The sequence below is a fragment of the Tursiops truncatus genome, chromosome 1 (assembly GCF_011762595.2).
Source record: "Tursiops truncatus isolate mTurTru1 chromosome 1, mTurTru1.mat.Y, whole genome shotgun sequence".
Lineage (NCBI taxonomy): Eukaryota > Metazoa > Chordata > Mammalia > Artiodactyla > Delphinidae > Tursiops > Tursiops truncatus.
Genome location: NC_047034.1, coordinates 75,330,326 through 75,354,024, shown reverse-complemented (window position 1 = coordinate 75,354,024; position 23,699 = coordinate 75,330,326). Strand labels below are relative to the sequence as shown.

The 23,699-nt window shown below is 40.1% G+C and overlaps 1 protein-coding gene across 8 annotated transcripts in view; it reads left to right on the top strand.

Annotated features, from left to right (window-relative positions):
- Nucleotides 1-22,304, top strand: part of GABPB2 (GA binding protein transcription factor subunit beta 2) — a 32,388-nt gene extending 10,084 nt beyond the window's left edge. For 3 of the 8 annotated variants that reach the window (XM_033859812.2, XM_033859819.2, XM_033859817.2), the window contains exons 5-9: nucleotides 698-836; nucleotides 6,184-6,300; nucleotides 8,772-8,957; nucleotides 13,102-13,232; nucleotides 13,359-18,462. In XM_033859812.2, the coding sequence (XP_033715703.1) occupies nucleotides 698-836; nucleotides 6,184-6,300; nucleotides 8,772-8,957; nucleotides 13,102-13,232; nucleotides 13,359-13,658 (873 nt within the window). In that variant the 3' untranslated portion in view covers nucleotides 13,659-18,462. Of the gene's footprint in view, nucleotides 1-697; nucleotides 837-6,183; nucleotides 6,301-8,771; nucleotides 8,958-13,101; nucleotides 13,233-13,326; nucleotides 18,463-18,676; nucleotides 18,719-21,760 lie in introns of those variants that run through there. The other 5 variants (XM_033859829.2, XR_012333235.1, XM_033859823.2 and 2 more) reach the window with 5 other exon arrangements.
- Nucleotides 22,305-23,699: the final 1,395 nt, after the last annotated feature.

Below are 23,699 nucleotides of genomic sequence, written 5' to 3'. Positions count from 1 at the left end.
GACTGGTTATTCTCTTCAACTTTCAATTCCTTGTTTAGAGCCCTTTTATAATTTGACTTTTTTTTAGTAGTGATCATGTTTGTAGAAAACTGCTTATGAAAGTAAAAAAATAAAATAAAGATAAGCATCTTTATACCGAAATTGTGCAGATATCTCTAGAAGCAGAAGTGCAGCATATGGAACTAGACTTTAAAATCCGGCACTCATTTATTTGCTTGTTATATATTCTCTTAGGGATTTCTTCAATGGCAGAATGGAATAAGTAGTTGGACAAAACTCTGGAGAATATTGTTCTGTGTGGATTCTCTGCAGGGATCTCCAGCTAGCACATTGTCTTGTACATAATTGATCATAGAATATTAGTGCTGGAAATTACTTTTTAGGCCACCCCCTTTATTTTTCAAATTAAAAACCAATATCCAGAGAGGTTAAGTGAATTGTCTAGAAGTTTTTGCAAATAATAACACCTTTTTTTTTTTCTAAAGTAGAGATAAGCTTGGGAAAGCAATCTAATGTCTCTGTTGCCCTGGTTTGAGAAAAAACAGTCGTCTTAATGAGAACTGTGAGGTCCCTGGGACATTGTGCACCGGAACTAGTTCTGCTTGACAGAGCATTGTAGGGGGGCTGTTCAGTAACTGTATAACTAAGGCTGGTTAGTAAGTGTTCTGACTTTGAAATATCTTGCATTGTTTTATAGGAAGCAATGCAGAATCAGGTGAATGCTAATCCTGAGAGAGCCAACCCTGTGACTATGGGTACCCCATTCATCTTCACGTCAGGAGAAGTTGTCAACCTCGCAAGCCTTGTTTCTTCAGCCAGCACCAAAACAACCTCAGGTAATGTTCTGATAATGTGACATTTATCTTAGACTTAAAATGAACAGAATTACAGGTTTTCTTATGAGATGAATAGGTACCCTGCCTGATACCCACTCCTTTATTAAAACATTCCTCAAATGGAAGATTTATAATAGATTTAAAAGCTAATGCACTGGGCTTCCCTGGTGGCACGGTGGTTGAGAGTCCGCCTGCCGATGCAGGGGACGCGGGTTCATGCCCCGGTCTGGGAGGATCCCACGTGCCACGGAGCGGCTGGGCCCATGAGCCGTGGCCGCTGAGCCTGCGCGTCCGGAGCCTGTGCTCCGCAACGGGAGAGGCCACAACAGTGAGAGGCCAACGTAAATCTAAAAAAAAAAAAAAAAAAAAAAAAAGCTAATGCACTTATTCTTTCTAAGGGAAGGGAAAATCATACATTGGGATTGTACGTAAGTGTTTACTGTGTTAAAAGTAAAATATTCTACAGATTAATCTGTTGAAGGGTTATGTCTGACCCCTAAATGAAAATATACGGGTGCTTTAATATGGTACTGCTAAGGAAAATAGTTAAATATTTATAGTCTAAGGCAGTAACAAAGCAGAATAAATATAAATGGTTGTTGGAATGCTGATATATATAAGAGGTACATGTGATTATTTGACTAAAGTGTAAGAGTCTTGATTTGTTCTTGAGAACATATATAACAACAAAATAGCAAAGAAAAGCACTTGGTGTTGATCTTTTGAGACTTGTATGTTTTTAGCAAAAATATCTATCTAAAAAGGAGCAAATCCACTTTGCTGTACAGCAGAAACTAAAACAACATTATAAATCAACTATACTCTAATAAAAATTTTTTAAAAATAAAAATAAAAAGGAGCAAATTGAGTTTATTTTCAACATCTCCTTACAAATACTTGTTTTACAATGAAGGAACTTGTGTCCTCATTTAAATAAATTTTCCTACTGACTCTTGGTTTCTGTTTCTGACTGTCATTTAAAAATACACAACTGTATTCATAGTTAAGTTTGTAAAATATCAAAGGAAGATCTTGAATGAGGTATTATTATTGAGAGGCATTGTAAAATAGAAAGAACACACTATACATAGAATTTTGCATTCAGAACTGCTTTCAAATACTGATTTATTACTTGGCTAAGATGCTTGACCTTGGAAAAATTACTTCTCTAAGCCTTCTGTACTCATATATAAAATTGGGATATAATAATCTACTTTATGAGGTTGTTGTGAGACTTAGATTTTGTATTTCAGTACCCACTTTATAGCAGGGCTTCAGTAATAGCTAATGTTAAGTGGAAATATAACTTCTCAGTGAAGGTTGAGTCCATCATGCCCACAAGGGGGCAGTAGTGACCTTCATTTTATAACTATCAACTGTTGTTTAAAATCACTGTTAATCAGAATATTCACAGCCATTTGGATTTGTTGTGGTTCAAGCCTCACTGATTAGAACAAGTGCTTTTTTAATCCAAAAGTTTTTAGAAGCCAATAAAGTTATATGTTCACAGACACGTATTGAATAAAAAGAGCTAGAGTTAAGTCTTTAGTCTAACTACTGAAATTCTGCAGATTCTTATCTGGAATGATAAGCAAAGATGAAGACATTCAGGATAGAGATTCTTAGTCTTGATTCCCATGGACCTATATCATGCTTGTCGTGTTGCTTTTGGCAAACCTACTCTTCTTTCTTCTGTATGTTGACAACGGCAAATTGAAATTGCTAAACCGTCACATAATTAGAGCTGATCTCTCCAGTGTCATCTTACTCATGAAGCAGTTCTACCTAGCTATTCCCCTTTAGGGAATTGGCTTATCTGATGCTTAATCAGTGCAGATAAAAGAAAGGGAAAAGTTATAAGACAAATTCAGGTTGTGTTATTTAACTGGGTTAAAGGATTTTCTTTTCCTGAATGGTGGGGCAGGCCTCTTGTTTCCCATCATCCAGTAATATTTTTAAGAATTAACTGGAAAGACCTTAAAAAAAAAAGAATTAACTGAAAGTATCATAGGATTATCATTTTGGTGGATTTTTTTTTGCTACACCCCACACCATGTGGGATCTTAGTTCCCCGACCAGGGATTGAACCCATGCCTCCTGCATTGGAAGCCCAGAGTCATAACCACTGGACTGCCAGGAAAGTCCTTGGTGGATATTTTTGATATCAAAATCCAGATTATAAAGTTTGCTTTCAATTTTCCATTTGTGACTTAAAGATATCAGTCATCAGTGCCACCATCAAACTGCAGTGATTTGGGAAGGCAGACTAATTTAAACATTAATCAGAGCAAAACAAAGTTATGAAGATGAATTTCCTGTTTCAGTAGAATCATAAGATGCACTCCTAAGTCAAATATAAATTGCCTTATATTGGTTCATAAAGGGTACAGGCTTTGGAATCTAATAATTAGGTTCTAATCTGGGCTCTGACATTTACTAGCTGCATGACCCTGGGCAAGTTACTTAATTTTTCTGGATCTAGTTTGCTGAGGTTGCCTGGCCAACCATAGCACACTACCCTAAATCCTGGTCTGAAGAGCTTATTTATTTATATAAGCCACATTCTGAATAGGTAAAAAGTTGTCACTAACAATGCCATTTCCCTTCCAAAAACAACAGCAACCATGCACATTTCACTTTATTTGATGTGGGGTCTTATATTAAAGAGAATGAAGGAATTAACATTATTTAACAATAAAGTACTTTATTTTCCTAGAACTACCTGGGATAAGTCTAAAGAGGTAATTTGCATCATCTCTTCAGTTTCAACTGTATATGTCAGAATACTAAACCTAATTTGTCACATATGTTCTTCATTTTGCTATTGAGGGGAAGTTGGGTGAGTCATTATGTTTGAATCAAAGGGAGAGCACCCTTAGGTTGGAATCATTTTATGCTAAGAAGTATATAATGCCTTTCTCATGAAGCAGTTCTACCCAGGTATTCTCCTTTAGCTTGGTGGCCTACCTGATGTTTGTCCTAGAACTTTAATTATAACAGCCTTGCTTGTGTGTGTGTATGTGTGTGTTTTAACTGTGGTAAAATAATAACAGCCTCTTTTTTTTATTGTTAGTGATTTACTGTCACATATATTCCAACCTCCATGAGGCATATATCTAAAAATTGCTTATTCCTTGTTTGTTTCATCTGTGAATTTTATGTCAGCACTTGGTACGATAGTCTGAGTGATAAGAAAAACATGAACTAAGCAGGAAAATTAGGGTATAGGCTATAGCTGAATCTTGCTCTTACTGAAGTCATTAGATAGACACAGGCTCCTTTCTAGAGGTCAAGCACTGTGTTCTACTCAGACCATTTGGTTCCCTGAGTATTTCATGAGAAATTAAAATAAGGATATTATTACTATCTCTACCCTTATCTTCACTCCCACAGTCATCACCCAAAAGCTTTGATTAAGATAGTTTGCAGCTATGTGTATTATACAAGTAATCCACCTTTTTATGGAAAAATCTTCTGAAATTTAAATTTATAAACCAGTTAAACTAACTAGATTAATCATATCAGAAAAGAACTTTAAGTTTTTTTAAAGTACTTTATAGATAATTGACTTTTTTTAAGCATAGTAGTGGGAGAACTTAAGAATACATTTAGGGCTTCCCTGGTGGCGCAGTGGTTAGGTATCCGCCTGCCAATGCAGGGGACATGGGTTCAAGCCCTGATCCAGGAAGATCCCACATGCCGCTGAACACCTAAGCCCATGAGCCACAACTACTGAGCCTGCGCTCTAGAGGCCTCGAGCCACAACTGCTGAGCCCGCGTGTCACAACTACTGAAGCCTGCACACCTAGAGCCCATGCTCCGCATCAAGAGAAGCCACCACAATGAGAAGCCTGTGCACCGCAACAAAGTGTAACCCCCATTTGCCACAACTAGAGAAAGCCCGCGTGCAGCATGAAGACCCAATGCAGCCAAAAATAAAATAAATGAAATTAAGAAAAAAAAAAGCGCATTTAAAAAGAAAATAGGGCTTCCCTGGTGGCGCAGTGGTTGAGAGTCCGCCTGCCGATGCAGGGGACATGGGTTCGTGTCCCAGTCCGGGAAGATCCCACATGCCGCAGAGCGGCTGGGCCCGTGAGCCATGGCCATGGACCCTGCGCGTCTGGAGCCTGTGCTCTGCAACAGGAGAGGCCACAACAGTGAGAGGCCTGCGTACCGCAAAAAAAAGAAAAAAAAGAAGTGTATCAGTCACATTTCAGTCAGATGACAAAGCTACATATGGTGTAGTTTTACTATACGTAATTTTATTGTACATATAAAATAAATATATTTATTTTATTATGCATATATAATAATATATATATTATAAGTATATAATTTATAAGCTTATAAACTTAATTTATAAACACTTTTTAGTAACAATGGAGTAACTACTATGAGGAGAGGAGAACTCAGGAATAGCCAGTAAGGGGAGCAGCCACTACTTCTGTATGACAAAACTTAATCTCATGCCAGATGACAAGAAATATTTATGGGGTCCAGCTTCAGTATCACAAGATACGGCAAAGAAGGGTGGATTTGCAGCCAAGAAGCAATTAATTCACAACTGGTACAATAAGTATCTCTGAAATTATAGTGAAAGAGGGAAATGAAATTCATGTTATAAAAGTTTGATTTATGCAAAACTGTTGAGTAATACTTTCAGTTCATAAAGTTAGGAGTGCCTATTGCCAGATCTAATACACTTCCCTCTTGGAACTTAGCTGTAAGGGTATCACACAGATACAAGAGAAAAAGATTATGAACAAATTGTTTTTGAAAAGCACATCATGACTTAACTAAAGTAGGTAAAGTAGGTAATTGTTTAGCCTTTGACATTCAATATGTGAAACTTCACGTTTTTAATGTCTTTGCGCTTGAGGTCAGTGCTAGTCTTCTCACCTCTCTAGCTGATGAATAGAAGTAGCATGGTTGAATAAAGCCCAGGAGGGGCCTATTCCCTCAACACTGCTTAGTTTGGGGTGAGGCATGCTTTGTACCCTTACTGCCTGGTGCCAAGGAGAGCTCTGCATAGCCAGCCTAGGGAGTGGGTGGCACTCTTGGTCTGTTAGCTACTGGTGCTCAGCATTGGCAATGCCAAGAGAATGATCAAATGAAGGGAATGTAGTGTGGCCCTATACCAAGCATATTACCTTAATCCACTTTAAAGAGAAGCCTTTAAACCTTAAGAGTTTTAACACCATGATAATTGGTTTTTGTAAGTTTGCATTAGAGAGCAAGATTAAGCACATTAGAGTGAAAAGCTGAGGTTTTGATTTAATAAGCCATTTTTAGTTCATCTCAATTTATTCTCTCCGCTGGACCTCATTTGCCTTTTTTACCGAAATAGGTGACCCCCATGCCTCCTCAACAGTACACTTCTCAAATTCTACCACCTCAGTGCTGGCCACCCTTGCAGCTCTTGCTGAGGCATCAGCCCCCCTCTGCAACTCACACAGAGCCACAGGTAGGTAAGGGATATCTGCTGGGTGAATCACCATTTCTTCTTTTGCTTTTGAATCTCCAGCAGATTTAATTTGCATGAAATGTTAAAGAATTATGGTTAGAGACAGCTAGGATAAAGGGATGTAGAGTCATTGAGCATCAGAAAGAAAAATCGCTAAGCGATATAATCAGTCAGCTGAATAATATCAGAGAATAACTAAGTTATTCCTTTGTAGTTTTTCAGCTTCAAGTTTGTTTATCCTGACTCCAGGTGCATCAGATTGAAATGTTTAGTCTTATATTAGCAGAGTTTTGGAAATACTCTATGTTATGCTTTGTCTGATGCTATCATAGAATGATTCAAAATAGCAGCCTTAATATCTTGTATTAAAGCATCAAAATACATGGGACTGCTATCTGGCTCATTGTCATATTCTTTGTACCTCAGGTTGGCTTGCTTCTATTTTCACTGGAGATGTTATTTTGGCATTTCCAGTGGATTTGTGAAGACACATTCTGTATAGTGCCCTTCTTATTTTAAAACAGAAAGGTTTCAGGTCACTTAGCCCAAGCTAGTGACCCACAGGGAAAAGGCTTAAGGCTTCATATAGGTAGGGGACAAATAGTCATAGGTAGGGCTAAATAGTCATTTAGGAATCTTTCTGGAAACCTCTGGCAGTCTGCTCCATCATAAATGAAAGCAGATTGTTGATTTGTTTCTGCCGTTGACACTTGGATGCTGAGAACATTCCTCCAATCCTATTTTTCCAACTGACAACAATCATAAAGATCTCTACTCAGATGTGTATGAGTGAACAGCATGGCAGAGGAAAAAGCAATGTATTAAACTTGTGCTTGTTATTCTTTTGATTTGTTCTTTGATGTTGGATAAATCATTTAACTTCTCCAGGTCTCAGTCTCCTCATCTCTGACATGACGGTTGGATTAGATTACCTATCATGGTCCTTTCAGCTATAACATTTAACTGTTCTTCGTTTCTAAGAGGTGTGGATGCTCTATTTCCACTGAACTGCCTGAATGTGTCTCATATGGATAGTCCCTACCCCACTTATTGCAGAGTTCTACTTGTGATTCTTTAGATATAGAAATTTCATAGTGGTAGGAGCTGTTTCCCCTAATAGTTACTGGGGATACTGACTAACCAAACTGAAAATCTTTATTCAACATGATACATGTAAAGCTCTTAGAAAGGTACCTGGCACATAGTATCATTGCTGTTAATGTTATTGTTGATCTGTCAGATGAGAGAAGCCATCTACTATTTTTGTCTATCAGACTTCTTCAATGTTTTGACTTCTTGACATATTATTTTGTTAATTCACTATTAAATGCCTTTATTTCTTATAGAAATAGATCTCTATAGTTATTTTTCTAAGCTCTCTAAAGTTGTTTAGACTTTCAAGATGCTTTCTGAAAAAGGAGTTCTGAGATCAAATATGTTTGGGAAATTCAGCATATCTTATTTTATATTAGAGAGTCACAATGCTCATTAGTCTGTTAGGGTCTCTGATACTTCCTACAAAATAAACACAAAAATTTAAGCATATTTAAACGAGCATTTTGAAAATGTATTTGTACATAGAACCTATCTTTAGTGAAAGCTAACATGTCAATGAAGACATTTTACTTATTTATTTATTTTTATTTTTGGCTGCGTTGGGTCTTCGTCGCTGCACGCGGGCTTTCTCTAGTTGCAGCGAGCGGGGGCTGCTCTTCGTTGGGGTGCACGGGCTTCTTACTGTGGTGGCCTCTCTTGCTGCGGAGCACGGGCTCTAGGCGTGCGGGCTTCAGTAGTTGTGGCACGTGGGCTCAGTAGTTGTGGCACACAGGCTTAGTTGCTCCGTGGCATGTGGGATCCTCCTGGACCAGGGCTCGAACCCGTGTTCCCTGCATTGGCAGGCAGATTCTTAACCACTGCGCCACCAGGGAAGTCCCTGAAGACATTTTAGAAAGCACTGTTCTAATGCATTCCCTGTTTTCTTTCTTTTTAAAACAATTTTTTAAATTTATTTTTATTTATTTTATTTTCGGCTGTGTTAGGTCTATCATTGCTATGTGCGGGCTTTCTCTAGTTGTGGCGAGCGGGGGCTACTTCTCATTGCGGTGCACGGGCTTCTCATCGCGGTGGCTTCTCGTTGCAGACTACGGGCTCTAGGCTCGCAGGCTTCAGTAGTTGTGGTGCACAGGCTTAGTTGCTCCACAGCATGTGGGATCTTCCCAGGCTTGAACCCGTCTCCCCTGCATTAGCAGGCGGATTCTTAACCACTGCGCCACCAGGGAAGCCCTCCCTGTTTTCTTTTCGTCTCTGACTTAGCATTGTTTACAGGAGCTTGCTTTTGTGAACTGCGTTGAATCTAACTTTTTTTTTCAAGTTTTTCTATCCCTGATATTATCAGTTTTAAGGGGGCTGAAATTACTGTACTTCTATTTTTTTTAAAGCTGAAATGTTATGTTTCCTTTTGTCATCTGTAGCTAATTCAGAGGAAATCATAGAAGGAAATTCTGTTGACTCATCAATCCAGCAAGTGGTGGGGAGTGGAGGCCAGAGGGTCATCACCATAGTGACTGATGGAGTCCCTCTGGGTAATATCCAAACTGCAATCCCTACTGGAGGCATTGGCCAGCCATTTATTGTAACTATGCAAGATGGACAGCAAGGTGAGTTATCCCATTTAAACAACTGTTTATTAAAAGATACTTTAGACACTCAACACACCTCTAAAAATGAGGCATTAAGGGGACTTCCCTGGCGGTCCAGTGGTTAAGACTCCGCACTTCCAGTGCAGGGGGCGTGGGTTCGATCCCTGGTTGGGGAACTAAGATCCCACAGGCCACGTGGTATGGCCAAAAATATATATATATATATATATATATGAGGCATTAGGGCAAGTAGTGGGAATGGGAGAAAGCCAGATGCCAGATGGGACAAAGAAGCTCTGAAAAAGGAAAAGAAACAGAAGCCAGGCTGGCAAAGGCTGTTTCTCCTCATATATATAAAATCTGTGAGTAAAACCAATAATCTGGTAGAAAAAAGAGCAAATAATGTCAACTAGTAGTTCACAGAAAAGAAAGTAGGAAAAAAATAGGAAAATACGTTCAACCTACTTCTTTCATGCAAGAGAAATATAAATAAATACTGCAGCAAGATACCATTAAAGCACTATATTGTCAAGGGTATGGGGAAACAGGCAATCTTATAAATCACTGGTGAGAGTGTAAATTACTGCATCCTCTGAAGAGCAAATTGTCAATATGTATCAGTATTGAAGATGCATATTATACCTTTTGGCTAAAAAGTTATTTTTCTATGAATTTATATTCACACACACAGAAATGACATATATACTATATTATTCATTACAGCATTATTTGTAATCATCAGAGATTACAAAGAACCTAAGTAGAAGTCATTAAGGAACTGGATAAATAAATTATGATACACACCACCCGTGCAATGGAATACTATGCAGCTATAAAAAAACAATGAGGAAGATTCTTGTATGCAAGTATGGTCTGATCTCCAAAATATATTAAGTGACAAGAGCAAGATGCAGGGGTGTGTAGAGTATGCCACATTTGTATTTTTAAAAAAGGGGAATATATGTATATTTGCTAATATGTTCATAGACTTAGACTATCTCTGGAAGAACATTCAGAAATAACATTGATAACATTGGTTCCCTTGTAGCAGGGCACCTGGGTAGCTAGGGATGGATAGGAAAGACTATCTCTGGAAGAACATTCAGAAATAACACTGATAACATTGGTTCCCCTGTGGCAGGGCACCTGGGTAGCTAGGGATGGATAGGAAGCTTTTCAATGTATATGCTTTTATAGCTTTTAATCTTTGAACCATGTGAATGTATTACATATTTTAAAAATACATAAGTAAATTTTTTTTGAAAAAAGAAAGAAACTAATCGTTGAAGAAGGAGGGTTGGTATAATTACCTTTTGTGTCATCAAAATTTTGATTTGGCCTAAATAATTATGGGGATTTTATAATTTTCAAATTATTTGAATTGATGGATCTTTGCAGTATGGGAAGAAACAGTAGAAATTAAACCTTTATAACTCGGGCTTTGGTATCATAAGTTCTTGGAGCTTATTTGAACATATACCACTGATATTTTTGTGGACATGATTATCATTTAAAGTTTTGGGGGGCTCATTGAGTAAGTGAGAGCCTCTGCTTGTAATGGAGTTAAATAAATGAGAACGAAGTTGTTTTAAGGAAAAAAATAAAATTTGAGGTTTTGCCTAGATAAACTACACTACTTTTTTAAAAAAATTTTTTTAAATTACTTATTAAAAAAACATTACTTATTTATTTTTTTTTTTGGCTGCGTTGGGTCTTTGTTGCTGCATGAGGGCTTTCTCTAGTTGCGGCTAGCGGGGGCTACTTTTTTTTTTTTTTTTTTTTTTGCGGTACGAGGGCCTCTCACTGTTGTGGCCTCTCCCGTTGCAGAGCACAGGCTCCAGACGCGCAGGCTCAGCGGCCACGGCTCACGGGCCTAGCCACTCCGCGGCATGTGGGATCTTCCCGGATCGGGGCACGAACCCGTGTCCCCTGCATCGGCAGGCGGACTCTCAACCACTGCACCACCAGGGAAGCCCTGTCGGGGGCTACTTTTCGTTGCAGTGTGCAGGGTTTCTCATTGAGCCCGGAACACGGGCTCTAGGTGCACGGGCTCAATAGTTGTAGCTCATGGGCTCTAGAGTGCAGGCTCAGTAGTTGTGGTGCACCGGCTTAGTTGCTCCGCGGCATTTGGGATCGTTCCTGACCAGGGCTCAGACCCGTGTCCCCTGCCTTGACAGGCGGATTCTTAACCACTGCGCCACCTGGGAAGTCCACTACACTACTTTTTACAGATGCATTTAACCAGGCCCAAAGAAGGAGAGCTGAAATTTTGTGAATTAATTGTAAGAAATTTTTAATCCCAGACAGAATTTCCATTTCCACTTAGCAGATATCCAAGATGCTTTCTACTGCTATCAGTTGATGAGTGTTCAAGGAATACAAGCTAATGTTAAAATCAACCAAACCAAATAACTAGGTAAATCTGCTTTAAACAAAAATCACAATGCATCCTAAAACCTAAGTATAATTTTAACTTTTTATTTTGAGATAATCATATATTCATTCATGTATAGTTGTAAGAAATAATACAGAAAGATCCCATATACCTATCACCCAGTTTCCCCCAATGGTAACTTTTTTTATAACTCTAGTACAATATTACAGACAGGAAATTGACATTGGTACAATCCACCAACCTTATTGAGATTTTTTCCAGTTTTATATGCATTCATTTGTGAGTTTGTGTTCTATGCAATTTAATGCATCAGCACCACCAAAGTTGAGATACAAAACAGTTCCATCACCGAGATTCCTTTTGCTACTCTGTATTCCTTGTGTTATAGCCACTTCCCTTCCCACCTCATTCCTAACCACTGGCAACCACTAACTAATTCATCTGTTCTCTATCTTTATATTTTTGTCATTTCAAGAATGTTATATAAATGGAATCATACAGTATATAGCCTTTTGACATTGGCTTTTTTCTCTCAGCATAATTTCCTTAAGGTCTATCCAAGTTGATGTTTGTATCAATAGTTCATTTCTTTTTATTGCTGAGTAGTATTCCATGGTATAGATGTACCATAGTTTGGTTAACCATTTACCTACTTAATCTGTCTCCAGGTTTTGGCTATATCTGAGTAAAGCTATTATGATCAATCGTGTACAGGTTGTATGGGAACATAAGTTTTCAATTTTCTGGGGTAAATGTCCAAAAGTAAAATTTCCGGGTCATATGGTAAATGCATGTTTACTTTTGTAAAACACTGCCAAACTATTTTCTACAGTGACTGTACCATTTTACATTTCCACCAGCAATTTATGAATAATCCAGTTTCCCACATTCTTGCCAGCGTTTGGTGTTATCACTATTTTTTTTAAAATTTTAGCCATTCGGATAGGTGTGTAGTGCATCATGTGTGTTGTGTGCATATGTGTGTTGACCCTTTTCTCACTTATCTATGAGAAGAGAAATAGTTAAATTAGACACAGCTAATGGCAAACTGCTTTCATGAAAGTTTTCTCAAAATTCTTATTTAAGATATCAGACCTACTTTAGATAAGTTATTCCTGCAGAATTGTAAGCTAAGTGGTCACAGCTTCTGATCTACAGTCAGACATTTCTATATAAAAGCCTCAGAGTTGGGTCTTAACTGCATGGCTTCCAAACCTGCAAATCTTCACCCTTCCTTTCTGAGGTCTTCTTAGTGCCTCTAATCTTTTTGGTTTCTCTCTGTAAAGCCATGCCTTGCCTATTGATTCTAAAATCCAAAGAGATATGAACAGTGAGATATCAGAGAATATATTTCAGTTTAGATGATTTTTTTTTTGGCTGCGTTGGGTCTTCATTGCTGTGCGCAGGCTTTCTCTAGTTGCGGTGAGCAGGGGTTACTCTTCGTTGCGGTGCACAGGTTTCTCATTGCGGTGGCTTCTCTTGTTGCAGAGCACGGGCTCTAGGTGGACGGGCTTCAGTAGTTGTGGCTCACAGGCTCTAGAGCGCAGGCTCAGTAGTTGTGGAGCACGGGCTTAGTTGCTCCACGGCATGTGGGATGTTCCCAGACCAGGGCTTGAACCCGTGTCCCCTGCATTGGCAGGTAGATTCTTAACCACTGCGCCACCAGGGAAGCCCTATATTTTAGTTTATTGTCTGATTCAAAGTAAGCAAAGTCTCTTTGTTTTACTATGTATTCATCACCTCCAATTGGTGTCCTTTGGCTTATAGTTTTAACTGTACCTGCTGGTCAGGTTGCAGAGGAGACTGTCATTGAAGAAGAGGCAGAAGAAGCAGAGAAATTGCCACTGACTAAGAAACCAAGGATAGAAGAGATGACAGACAGTGTGGAGGAAAGCAAGGTAATGTTTTTAGCAGTGGTGGAGAGAAGAGAAGGCAAAGATTCAAAAGCCAGAACTTTCAAGGCCCATACCCTTCTTTTTTGTCTACTCTCAGGAATTCTTACCTGTGGCGGTTTACTTTTACAGGAAGGCACTGAAAGAGAGCTACTTCAGCAGCAACTCCAGGAGGCTAATCGAAGAGCCCAGGAATACCGACACCAGCTCCTAAAGAAAGAGCAGGAGGCAGAACAGTACCGCCTCAAGCTAGAGGCCATGGCCCGACAACAGCCCAATGGAGTTGATTTCACCATGGTTGAAGAGGTGGCTGAGGTAGATGCTGTAGTAGTTACAGAAGGGGAGATGGAGGAGAGAGAGACAGAAGTGACTGGGGCAGTAGGGACCACAGAGCCTCATACTGGAGTTTCCATGGAAACTGTTTCAACTTAATGTGCAAGGGCCACAGCTTGTGCTGTGTCTATCTTTTTCCTCTTTTTAAAAGAAAATACAAAGGACAAACATTGTATAAAAATTAAGAATGTCCTAAAGAAGAAAACTATAGCAGGGTACAGAGTTTGGGCTCAGGAAGGCTCTCTATGCAACTGGAAAATTCAAAGCCAAATTTAGGGAACAAGTCTTCTGAGGGACCAAAAGAATAAGGACCAAATTTCTCAGCTCACTTCATTGCTTGAAGCATAGAGGTAAAAGAATGCTGGATGTTGCAGATTGATTGTTTTTTAAATAACTGACTTTCTATGAAAAGATTTTAAAATAATATTCCTAATATGGACACACCCAGAGCCTTTAATATTATAGTTGTACCATCAAGTGACCTGAAACTGCCTTAGATTTATGATGTGTACCTGTTAGAGGAGAAACCTAATTGGAAGGAGGGATTAGATGCAAGTTCTGGGGAAGAGAAAGAAATATATTCCACTTCCAAAGGAGCAGGGAGGCACTCCCCACTATCCTGAGTTAATTTCACTGAAAAGAAATGTGTGATTGCCTGACTAAATTTGCATCCATTGTGTGTCCATAGCTCAGATGCCAGTTTAAGAAACTGAAATAGAATTTTTAAAAACTGGAAAGGAGAGAAGTGTATATAAATCCAAAATCCTCCAGGCTGTGCCTCTACAATGCTGGAAAGTGGCCAGAAAGAGGCTCGTGGGGTTAGGAAACAATCTGGTCCTGAGATACCAACTTTGCTCTGGCTGGATTTTATGAAATCGCAATCCGGAGGGTAGTCTGTTGTCAGAACAACTTGCTTCCAACCATTTATTTATGTAATACCAAGCTTTAATATCAACTTTTTAATTTTATAAAACTTTGTTGAGTTTTCTAAGTGTGCCTTTCTGTGGAACTTACATGGTATCCTCTCATATGCAAGAAAAGACAGGGGGAGAGATGAATGCTGAGGATGTTGTATAGCTTTCTCCATCTGATTTGGGTTGAGTAAATTGCTCTATTTCCTTAAGGTCAGGCCTTGTGCAGAGCTTTTGTGCCTTATAGTTGCTCAGTGTGTGCTGGCAAAGGGAGTGAGAACTACCAGTGCCGTAATGTAAGGAACCAAAGATTCTGACCAGATGCTTCGTCACCTGACTCTCTTCTCTCCCACTATGCCTGCTCCCTTTGCCTATATACTTTTGAAAGTGTTTCATTGCTGGGATTTCTTGGAATTTTTTTAAAAAAGGGAATACGGATGGAGAGAGAGGGGTTATGGAGAGGTCATCATCCTGGACTTGCTTGCTTGCTTTGTTGTAAATTAAAAGCAACCAGAGGGAGCTGTGCCAAGTAAACATTTGAATGACTGTTTAGAATATGGTTTTCTTAATTAGCAATCATGGGGAAAACATACATTTTTAATTTGGAATAAAATGTGACAGTTAACATGGTTCTGTTTACCTTGATTAGTGAAGTAATTTGCTGCAGTTTTCCAGAGGTGCAGAATCATTTGGGGCTTAAAATAGACTGAAAACGTAACTCCCCAAACCAAATTTAACAAACAGAATTGGCTATTAGAGGTTTATAGACAAAAATATCAGTTTTGAAATTAATCTTGGCTACGGGCCAGCGTAGCTAGGTTTTCTCCATGGACCAAGTACTAAGCACTTCCCAGATGATCAGAGATTAGTCTGCACTGTTGGGGATGATGGAGAAATGCAGTGGAGCAGCCTAGGTAAGGGAGAGGGTAAAATTGTGGTATCTGCTGTCAAGTCGTCCTATTTCTGTTTGCAATATTTTTCCTTTTTCTGAGTCCCTTTGTGAATCAGGTGCTAACAATAAGCTGCTATTGTGTGCCATTTCAAAGCTTTAGCTTAACTATAGAGGGACCAAGTGTTATTTTAGATGTGTTTTGTGTGTGTTCTTGGTGCATACATTGACTTTAATTCCTTCTTTTATTCTTTCCTGTTCAGGGAGTGGAGGTTAACTGTGTAGAAAATATGCAGGCCCAACCACCTCACTCTCTGAGGTAGCTTCTTATTGAGGGCGGGGAGTTTCCATCCAACACTCTCTTCTGAGCATACAGAGTACCTACTGTTTGGGGGAACTGTTTAGAGTTTCTTATTATTCTGTTTTTGTAAGAGCCTATCATTCCCACCCAGTAAAATATCTAATACAGCCCAAGTCATTTTTGATGATGGGCTCTCTGAGATAGGGAGTTAAAGGGGGGGTTGGGATAGGGGGAGAGAGAAGGGAAATGTCTAGAAAGGGGTGGGTAGCAAAAGGGCATTTGTTTTTATTTACTTGGAATAGACCTTTTAGCATCCCAGAGAAGGGAAATAGGGCTTGATCTCTAATTGTATTGCCATAGAGAGAATGGTAGGTCAGGATCCCTTGAAGTAGTTAGATTAAATATTAAAGACATGAATGGCCGTACCATTGTATGATTTTGCATATTTTTCTGGATCAGCCATGGAAGTTGGAAAAATGTTCCTAGATCTTCTGGGTTTGGGGATTCCAACTGGCTTATTGGTAAGGTTGGATTACAGAGAATCAAACAGACAAGTGGTTCAGAGATGGTACTTGAGCAGGAGAAACCTGAAGCCTAGGAAGATTGCCTACTTTAAAATAAAGCTGCTTTAATAATATCAGTATTAATATAGGAATATTAGACCCTACATTTACATTTTGGTTTTAAGCTTTCCCCTAAAAAGGAGAAAGAAAGAAATCTTAATATTTCTGTTCTTGTTCCTGGTTTCAGGGAAATTACTTACAAATGTATAAATGTACATTCCCTTCCTATCACTACCTCTGTGGGATCCCTTAATTGTAATGCCAGAGTTGAGGTCTCTTAATTGAAATATGGGAGAACTTGGCTTTAGGTTTTCTGTATATTGAACTCAGCACCTTAAAAGATGTTCTTTTTCTCTGTCAGATCTGTGTTTCATCATTTTTGCCTTTGCCTCTCCCCCTTTTTCAGCCTTAGCACTGCATTATTAAAATGTTTGTGTCCGCTCAGTAATATTAGAAATCTGTGGCATGCAAAATGACTTTTTTTATATTGCTGTAAAAGAAATGAATTTAACAGAGGGCTTTCCAGTTGAAGTTAGGTATTTTGTGACCAGGGCATTTTTAACACCCCTTTGCTGCACGTATATATTGTGTACATTTATAAACACATATGAATTTTCCCACTTTTCTCTTTGTTTATTTGAGGTTCAACTCTAAAGTACCTGGTAAAAGCTGAAAATATTTTTATTTCATTAAAAACATTAGAGAGGGTTTCTTTCAATTGAGTAAAGACACTGAGGAAGAAAAAGCAAGCATTTCTTTGGCCCTTTTTCCGAGGCATGCTCAACTGGCAGTAATAAGAAACCTGAGGAGTGAGGCCCTAGGGAGAGCTAGTACCAAGCTTTGCAGAGATTTCTTTAGCATACAGTGTGATGACATTGGTAAACTGAAAGATTCAGAGCAGGGTCAGGGGTAGAGATGGAGCTGCCTTTCCACAGAGCAAACCTCCTTTCAGCTCCTATGGTAGCTGTTTTGACTGGCATTTGTATAATTTCTTACACCTCTGAAAAGGAAAGAAACCCTAGATAAAGTTCCATGGCAGAAGGAGCAGACATTCTATACATCTGCTTCCCAGTTTAGGCATCTCAGCCTTTTAAGGAATGATCATTTTGAGAAAGACTTCTGTGGCTCTTTTCCTAACAAACAACATTATAGACCCTCAGAGCTAGAAGACATGAGGCATGTAGTGAACTATTCCCAGAAGTTTAATATTGAGTGGGAATCGGTTTTTGTCCAGATTTGTTGGAGAATGGCCTCCTGTTCTCTACTTGTTATATAGACATCTCTGTATGGCCAGAAAAGGAGCTTTAGAATGGAATACATATTAAGACCGCCTATGTGCTGCTCTAGGCTCTTATCTATTTCCACTTTATGTGATATTTTCCCCTTCTGAGTTAGTACTCTATTTCCTATGCCAGTATATTTAACAAGAGACCAGGAGCAAGAAGGACGTAAGTTCAAATTAAGTAGCTTTGAACCTCTGGTGCTGCCCTTTTTTTTTTTTTTTAAGCCTCTCTTAAGATTAGGAGGTGGGGTGATATCCCTAGACTCCAGACTACTACATAGCAATTTGGCTTGTTAATGGCAGGAAATTGTGATTCCCTGTCTCTCTCCTCCCCTTTCCCCTCTAACTACTTCTGCCTCTGTGACCCCATTGTTCTTATCTCACTGAGTCTTTCCCAGGCACTAGAATTTAATTAATAGGTCATTTCTAATCTATGCGCCTTGTCTTTCCTCCTTCTGTCCCCTCCTTCCCTACCACATATTTTCTGTTTATTCTTAAGTGATTTGTTTCTGAGAATTAATCTAGGTCATACCCTATATCCTGTGCTTCCTAGTTGGTCTCAGGCATCTTGCTCTATCAACAGTAATGATAGCAGCAGCTCCCTTCTCTGGCTTTGCCCTGTGTACTGTCCTTCTGCCAAGGCCATTTGTGTTGGGGGGGAGCAGAGACAGGGTAGGTGGGGTGCCTAGCTTCTTCTCAAAACATCTTCAGTTTTTTGGGTTGTCTGACAGCTTTATGTACAGTATGTTTTAAGAAAACTTAAGTATAATTCTCTTTTTTATTTAGGATTTTAATTAAATAGGGTTTGATTCCGATGAGCAAGTTTGTGTGTGTGTGTGTGTGTGTGTGAGCATTTGTGTGTATGTACACCTATACAGATCTATATTATATATACAATTTTTGTACTATCATTTAAAATAAAAAAATGTTTCTTACTAAAATGCCAAAGTCTTACCATTTCAGGTGTCATTGAAATTTTTTTTCCATCTCCTGGGCAAAAATTGTATCTACTGCCTGGTCACAGATAATCCTTAAGAGCAAGTTTTCCCCGTCCTACTGAGCTAATGAGGGTGGAGCAGTGGGAAGGTGGTTTTGGTGGGGGGAGCATCTTCTTTCCCCTCTTTGGTGCCTCTTCTGACCCATTCACACTCTCAACCTTTTCCTTATCTAGCTACTCCTCAGCTGGTATTCTTAAGAGGCAGAGCAAGTTGAGGTAAGAACTGAAGTGAGAATGGAGAGAACTTTTGACTGGCTTATTAATTTACATCTTCTTTCCTTCTTTTATCCCCCACTCCATTCCCTAAAAGCAAACAACCAAGAGAGGAGAATAGTAGCTGAAGTAAATGATTCTGTGCCTTGTGTGGGAGTTAAGTCAATGCCAAGATAAGGGGCGGGGTACGGGAAGAACATCAGGCCCAGGGAGGCTTGGACATAGTGCATTTGCTCTGCTGGCTTCTAAGCTACTCTTAGTTGGTAAGGTGCTTGTTGTTATCTCAGTCTAATTCAGCACATATTTATTAAGTAAATATGCGTAGCAGTCTGGTTGTGGCGCAATCCCTGTTGATAGCCAGGGTTGAACGGACCCACTTGGCTGGCTACTTGGGTGTTCCCGTCTAGTGTATAGTGTTCTCAAAAGCTGCTCCATCGGCAATAAAGATGCCTTTCTCAGATAAAGGAGGGTAGGGCTTCCCTGGTGGAGCAGTGGTTAAGAATCCACCTGCCAGTGCAGGGGACACGGGTTCGAGCCCTGGTCCGGGAAGATCCCACATGCCGCGGAGCAACTAAGCCTGTGCGCCACAACTACCGAGCCTGCACTCTAGAGCCCGCGCACCACAACTAATGTAGCCCGCGTGCCTAGAGTCCCTGCTCCGCAACAAGAGAAGCCACCGCAATGAGAAGCCTGCGCACTGCAAAGAAGAGTAGCCCCCGCTCGCCGCAACTAGAGAAAGCCCGCGTGCAGCAACGAAGACCCAACACAGACAAAAATAAAAAATAAATAAAATTAATAAATTTAAAATAAATAAATAAATGAGGGTAAAACCAAAGTCAAGGACATATAAGTATCAGTGTTCAACATTAGAATCTCCAGGTAAGCTCTCAAAGTCAGTATTTAGGAAATTGAACGCTTACCATGTACTAGGTTGCATGTGGATAATTGCTTTTTGGTAAACAGTACTGTGTACATATTAACTATAAGGTGCATCTGGCAGGTACCTCATAAATGTATATATGGTCTTTGCTCTGCCGAGAGAAAAAGAGCAGGAACTCAAAAAGCCTTGAGAAGCAAAGAACTGAAAGTGTTGAATTAAAATCCTAGCGAGAGGGTTTCCCTGGTGGTGTAGTGGTTAAGAATCTGCCTGCCAAGGCAGGGGACACGGGTTCAAGCCCTGGTCCAGGAAGATTCCACATGCCGCGGAGCAACTAAGCCCGTGCGCCACAACTACTGAGCCTGCGCTCTAGAGCCCAGGAGCCACAACTACTGAGCCCACGTGCCACAACTACTGAAACCTGCGCACCTAGAGCCCGTGCTCCACAACAAAAGAAGCCACCTCAATGAGAAGCCCGCGCACCGCAACGAAGAGTAGCCCCCACTCACCACAACTAGAGAAAGCCCGCATGCGGCAACAAAGACCCAGTGCAGCCAAAAATAAAAAAAAAAATCCTAGTGAGAAAAATCATCAGGCATATGGGAAAGTTGGAAGGGAATTGGAGAGAGAGGAACCTAGAGTTCTCTGAAGGGTAAATATTCTTAAATGATGGAAAAAACCATGAACTAGGGCAACTTGCCTAAGATTTTCTCTCTCTGTGAAAGTGAGCCCTCTACTCCAAGATCAGTAGGTAGAAAATACAAGAGAAGGTTGAAGTGGGAGCAGCCTAGTGATAATTACACCTATGTAGGAGTTTCTGCAAGATGTCTGATAGCTAACAGTAAGTTTAGACTATAGGGGACCCCTGAGCCAGGTGTGGGGCTGCACTCTGCTACCATAAACAGTCCTAAAGTTTAAGAAAGTTCTTACTGTAAAGTAAAATGATATTTTAGAGAGAGGCCAATATCATAAATAATAACATGCTTTTAGTTTGTGCTACGTGTCCGTCAATGAGCTAGGAACTTTGCATGCACACAAACATACCTATCTTGCAAGGTGTGTGTTATCTTCATTATGTAGATATTAAAAAACAGGCTGTGACTTTGCCCCAAGTCCCTCAGCTTAAAAAATTTTTTTTCTTTCTAAAACTACAGTTTCTACATAGAGTTAGTAGTGTTTTTTCCTCTGTAGTTTATCCTTTAGTCACAATACCGTCTCACTTGACTTTGGGCAGCTTAATTCATCTCAAATTGCAGTTAAGAAACTGGAGAGAAGTAAATTCTCCAAACAGCCTTTCTAGCAAAATCCCCAAAGTAAGTTTTGCTCCAAAACTAATTCAGGCAGCATCTCCATAAAGCTGCTAGTCAGCAACACTTGAGCAAGGAGAGTCAAAGATAACCTCTCTTGCAGGAAATGGATGGGGTCTTCATCTCTAGGTGTGCTGGATTGTTCTGTCTTTCCTTTAGATCACTTTCCTCCTTACTGTATCTCGTTCTCTATCCTGGGAGGCTAACCTGTATGAATTTCATCAACCCTGTGCTTTGGCTTCCAGTTGGATTCAGTCAGTAGGGAGCTCTGGGCAGGAGACTGGATGGAGACAAAAGACTGAAATCAGTGTATTGATTTCCCAGGTTCCCTCCCTTGGGGTCACTTGGACCTAGCTGTATCCTTTGATTAAAGGCCACTGCCCCACTCAATGCAATCTCTCCTTCCAAGTCTCAGTAGCCATTACCTCCCTTTGTCCTTTCAGGTGTAAGGCTGTTACTAGCCTCCAGTTACTGACCTATCCCTTGCCAACACTTTTTAAAAGGAGCCCTTCATTATTTTGAGTATGTCAACTATTTTCTCTTGGGACCCTAATACACCTGGTAAAGATAGGTGATCTTTTGGATTCATAGACTTCATATTTTATCCATGTACTTCAATCTTACTCTCATACATGTGACCTTAAATACTTATGAGTCAACAGTTCTGAAGGGTCAACTGCTGGATTAAGTAACAGAGAGTGACTCACACCTGTGTGGTTCCCAAGGGTGGGGTAGTAGCATCAAGGAGACATAAATCTGAGAGATAATAATAGCTCAGGCCCCTATGACTTAGCTACCAAAGAACCCAAGATGCTGAACAGCTTTTCAAGCTTTGTGACTGTGGAACCTTCTGTGTTTCAGGTCCCCAAAGCTTTATACAAGCTGTTGGACTCTGCCTACTGGGGCCCTGGTTTCTCCATAACCTCCCAGGATACCTCTGAGAAATCAGCTTAGAAATCCCTCAGGATGACAACTTTATCTTGTTGGTACATTCTGTTTTTTCTAAACACAAAGTTTGAGCTAATATCCTAATTTTAGAAAAAGACTATCAGGGCTTCCCTGGTGGCACAGTAGTTAAGAATCCGCCTGCCAATGCAGGGGACACGGGTTCAAGCCCTGGTCTGCAAAGATCCCACATGCTGCGGAGCAGCTAAGCCCGTGCGCCACAATTACCGAGCCTGCGCTCTAGAGCCCGCAAGCCACAACTACTGAGCCCACATGCCACAACTACTGAAGCCCGCATGCCTAGAGCCCATGCTCAGCAATAAGAGAAGCCACCGCAATGAGAAGCCCGTGCACCACAACGAAGAGTAGCCCCTGCTCACCGCAACTAGAGAAAGCCTGCATGCAGCAACGAAGACCCAACATGGCCAAAAATAAATAAAATAAATAAATGTATTTTTAAAAAAAAGACTATCAGCAGATTCCTGAGTTAGGATCATGTTTATCCCTGTGTTGATAGTGATAATCATTTCTTTCAGTTTATCCCTAATTTATTCACTGCTGTCAGGATGAGGTGTTTCAGGATGAGTGCTAATGAATTGCATTCTTAATAGTCTATTTTGGGCAAATAACCGTTTCCCACAGAGCACTTAATTTAAGCCTATATATTTATATGGTGTTTTATAAACCCCACGTTGGCATATGTTCTTTCCATACTTTACAAAAGAAACTGAGGCGCGGAGAGGTTAGTGGAATTGCCAAGGTCACCCATAAAATTATTAAGGGGCAGAGTCCAAGGACTGTTGCTCTCACTGCAACATAGTTGCTTTCACTAGCCCTGAGAAGGTTCTGAGAGTCCAGCTTAGGCATTCTTGGCTAGAGAAGTTGCCATAGTGTTTTTGTTTGTTAATATTTATTTATTTTTGGCTGCGTCAGGTCTTAGTTGTCGCAGGCGGGATCTTCCATTGCCACACGGGCTTAGTTGCCCCACAGCATGTGAGATCTTAGTTCCCCGACCAGGGATTGTACCAGTGTCCCCTGCACTGGAAAGCGAATTCTTAACCACTGGACCACCAGGAAAGTCCCCATAGTTTAGAAATACTAATAAATGAACATCCTTTACAATTAAACTGAAACCAGGACTTTAACCTGTAAATTGTTAAATTTCGATTGTACTTCTCTTTTGGGTCTACATTTGAACCTGAGGATCTTTTACCCCTTTGTGACCACCTTCAGGGCAAGAACTGAAGTATCTGTGAGAGTTGGCCCTTAGAGGGCTATGAAAGGTTGCAGTCTTAGAATTTTTCTTTGTCCTGGCTTGGTTTGAAAAGGATAATGAAGTCAGGTGACTGGAAAGATTCTTTACTTCTTCCTTTCTCTCCTCCACTATCTAGCAACTATCAATGATTTCAAAGTATCTCGGTTTAAGTAAAGCATCCAGTGAGAAAAAATTGAGATCTAAAGGACCTCTCCAACCCGGTGAAACAAGCTCCAAGCAGAAAGCGGGTAGACTCTGGAGGACAGCCAAATTTGGTGGAACAAGCTATCCGATGTGTGAGAAGTGTTCAGAGGGCATTTAAAAACCTTGAGGGTAAAATCTATAAACGAAGTTTGTAAGGATACAAAGGGAAACGGATTGCTGAGTAGAAGCAGATCGCAAAATTAAGAATAATAGCCCAGGGTGAGTGTGAAGGAACCACCATCTCACAAGATACCATGTTTTCTCCTTTAGAAAGGGTTTTCACGTACATTATCGTACTTGAGCCTCTCAACCCCATTTTTCAGGTGGGGAAACGGAGGCTTAGGGTAGAGCTTTGACTAGGCAGGATCACAAGCGTAAAGGGCGGAGCTAGAAACC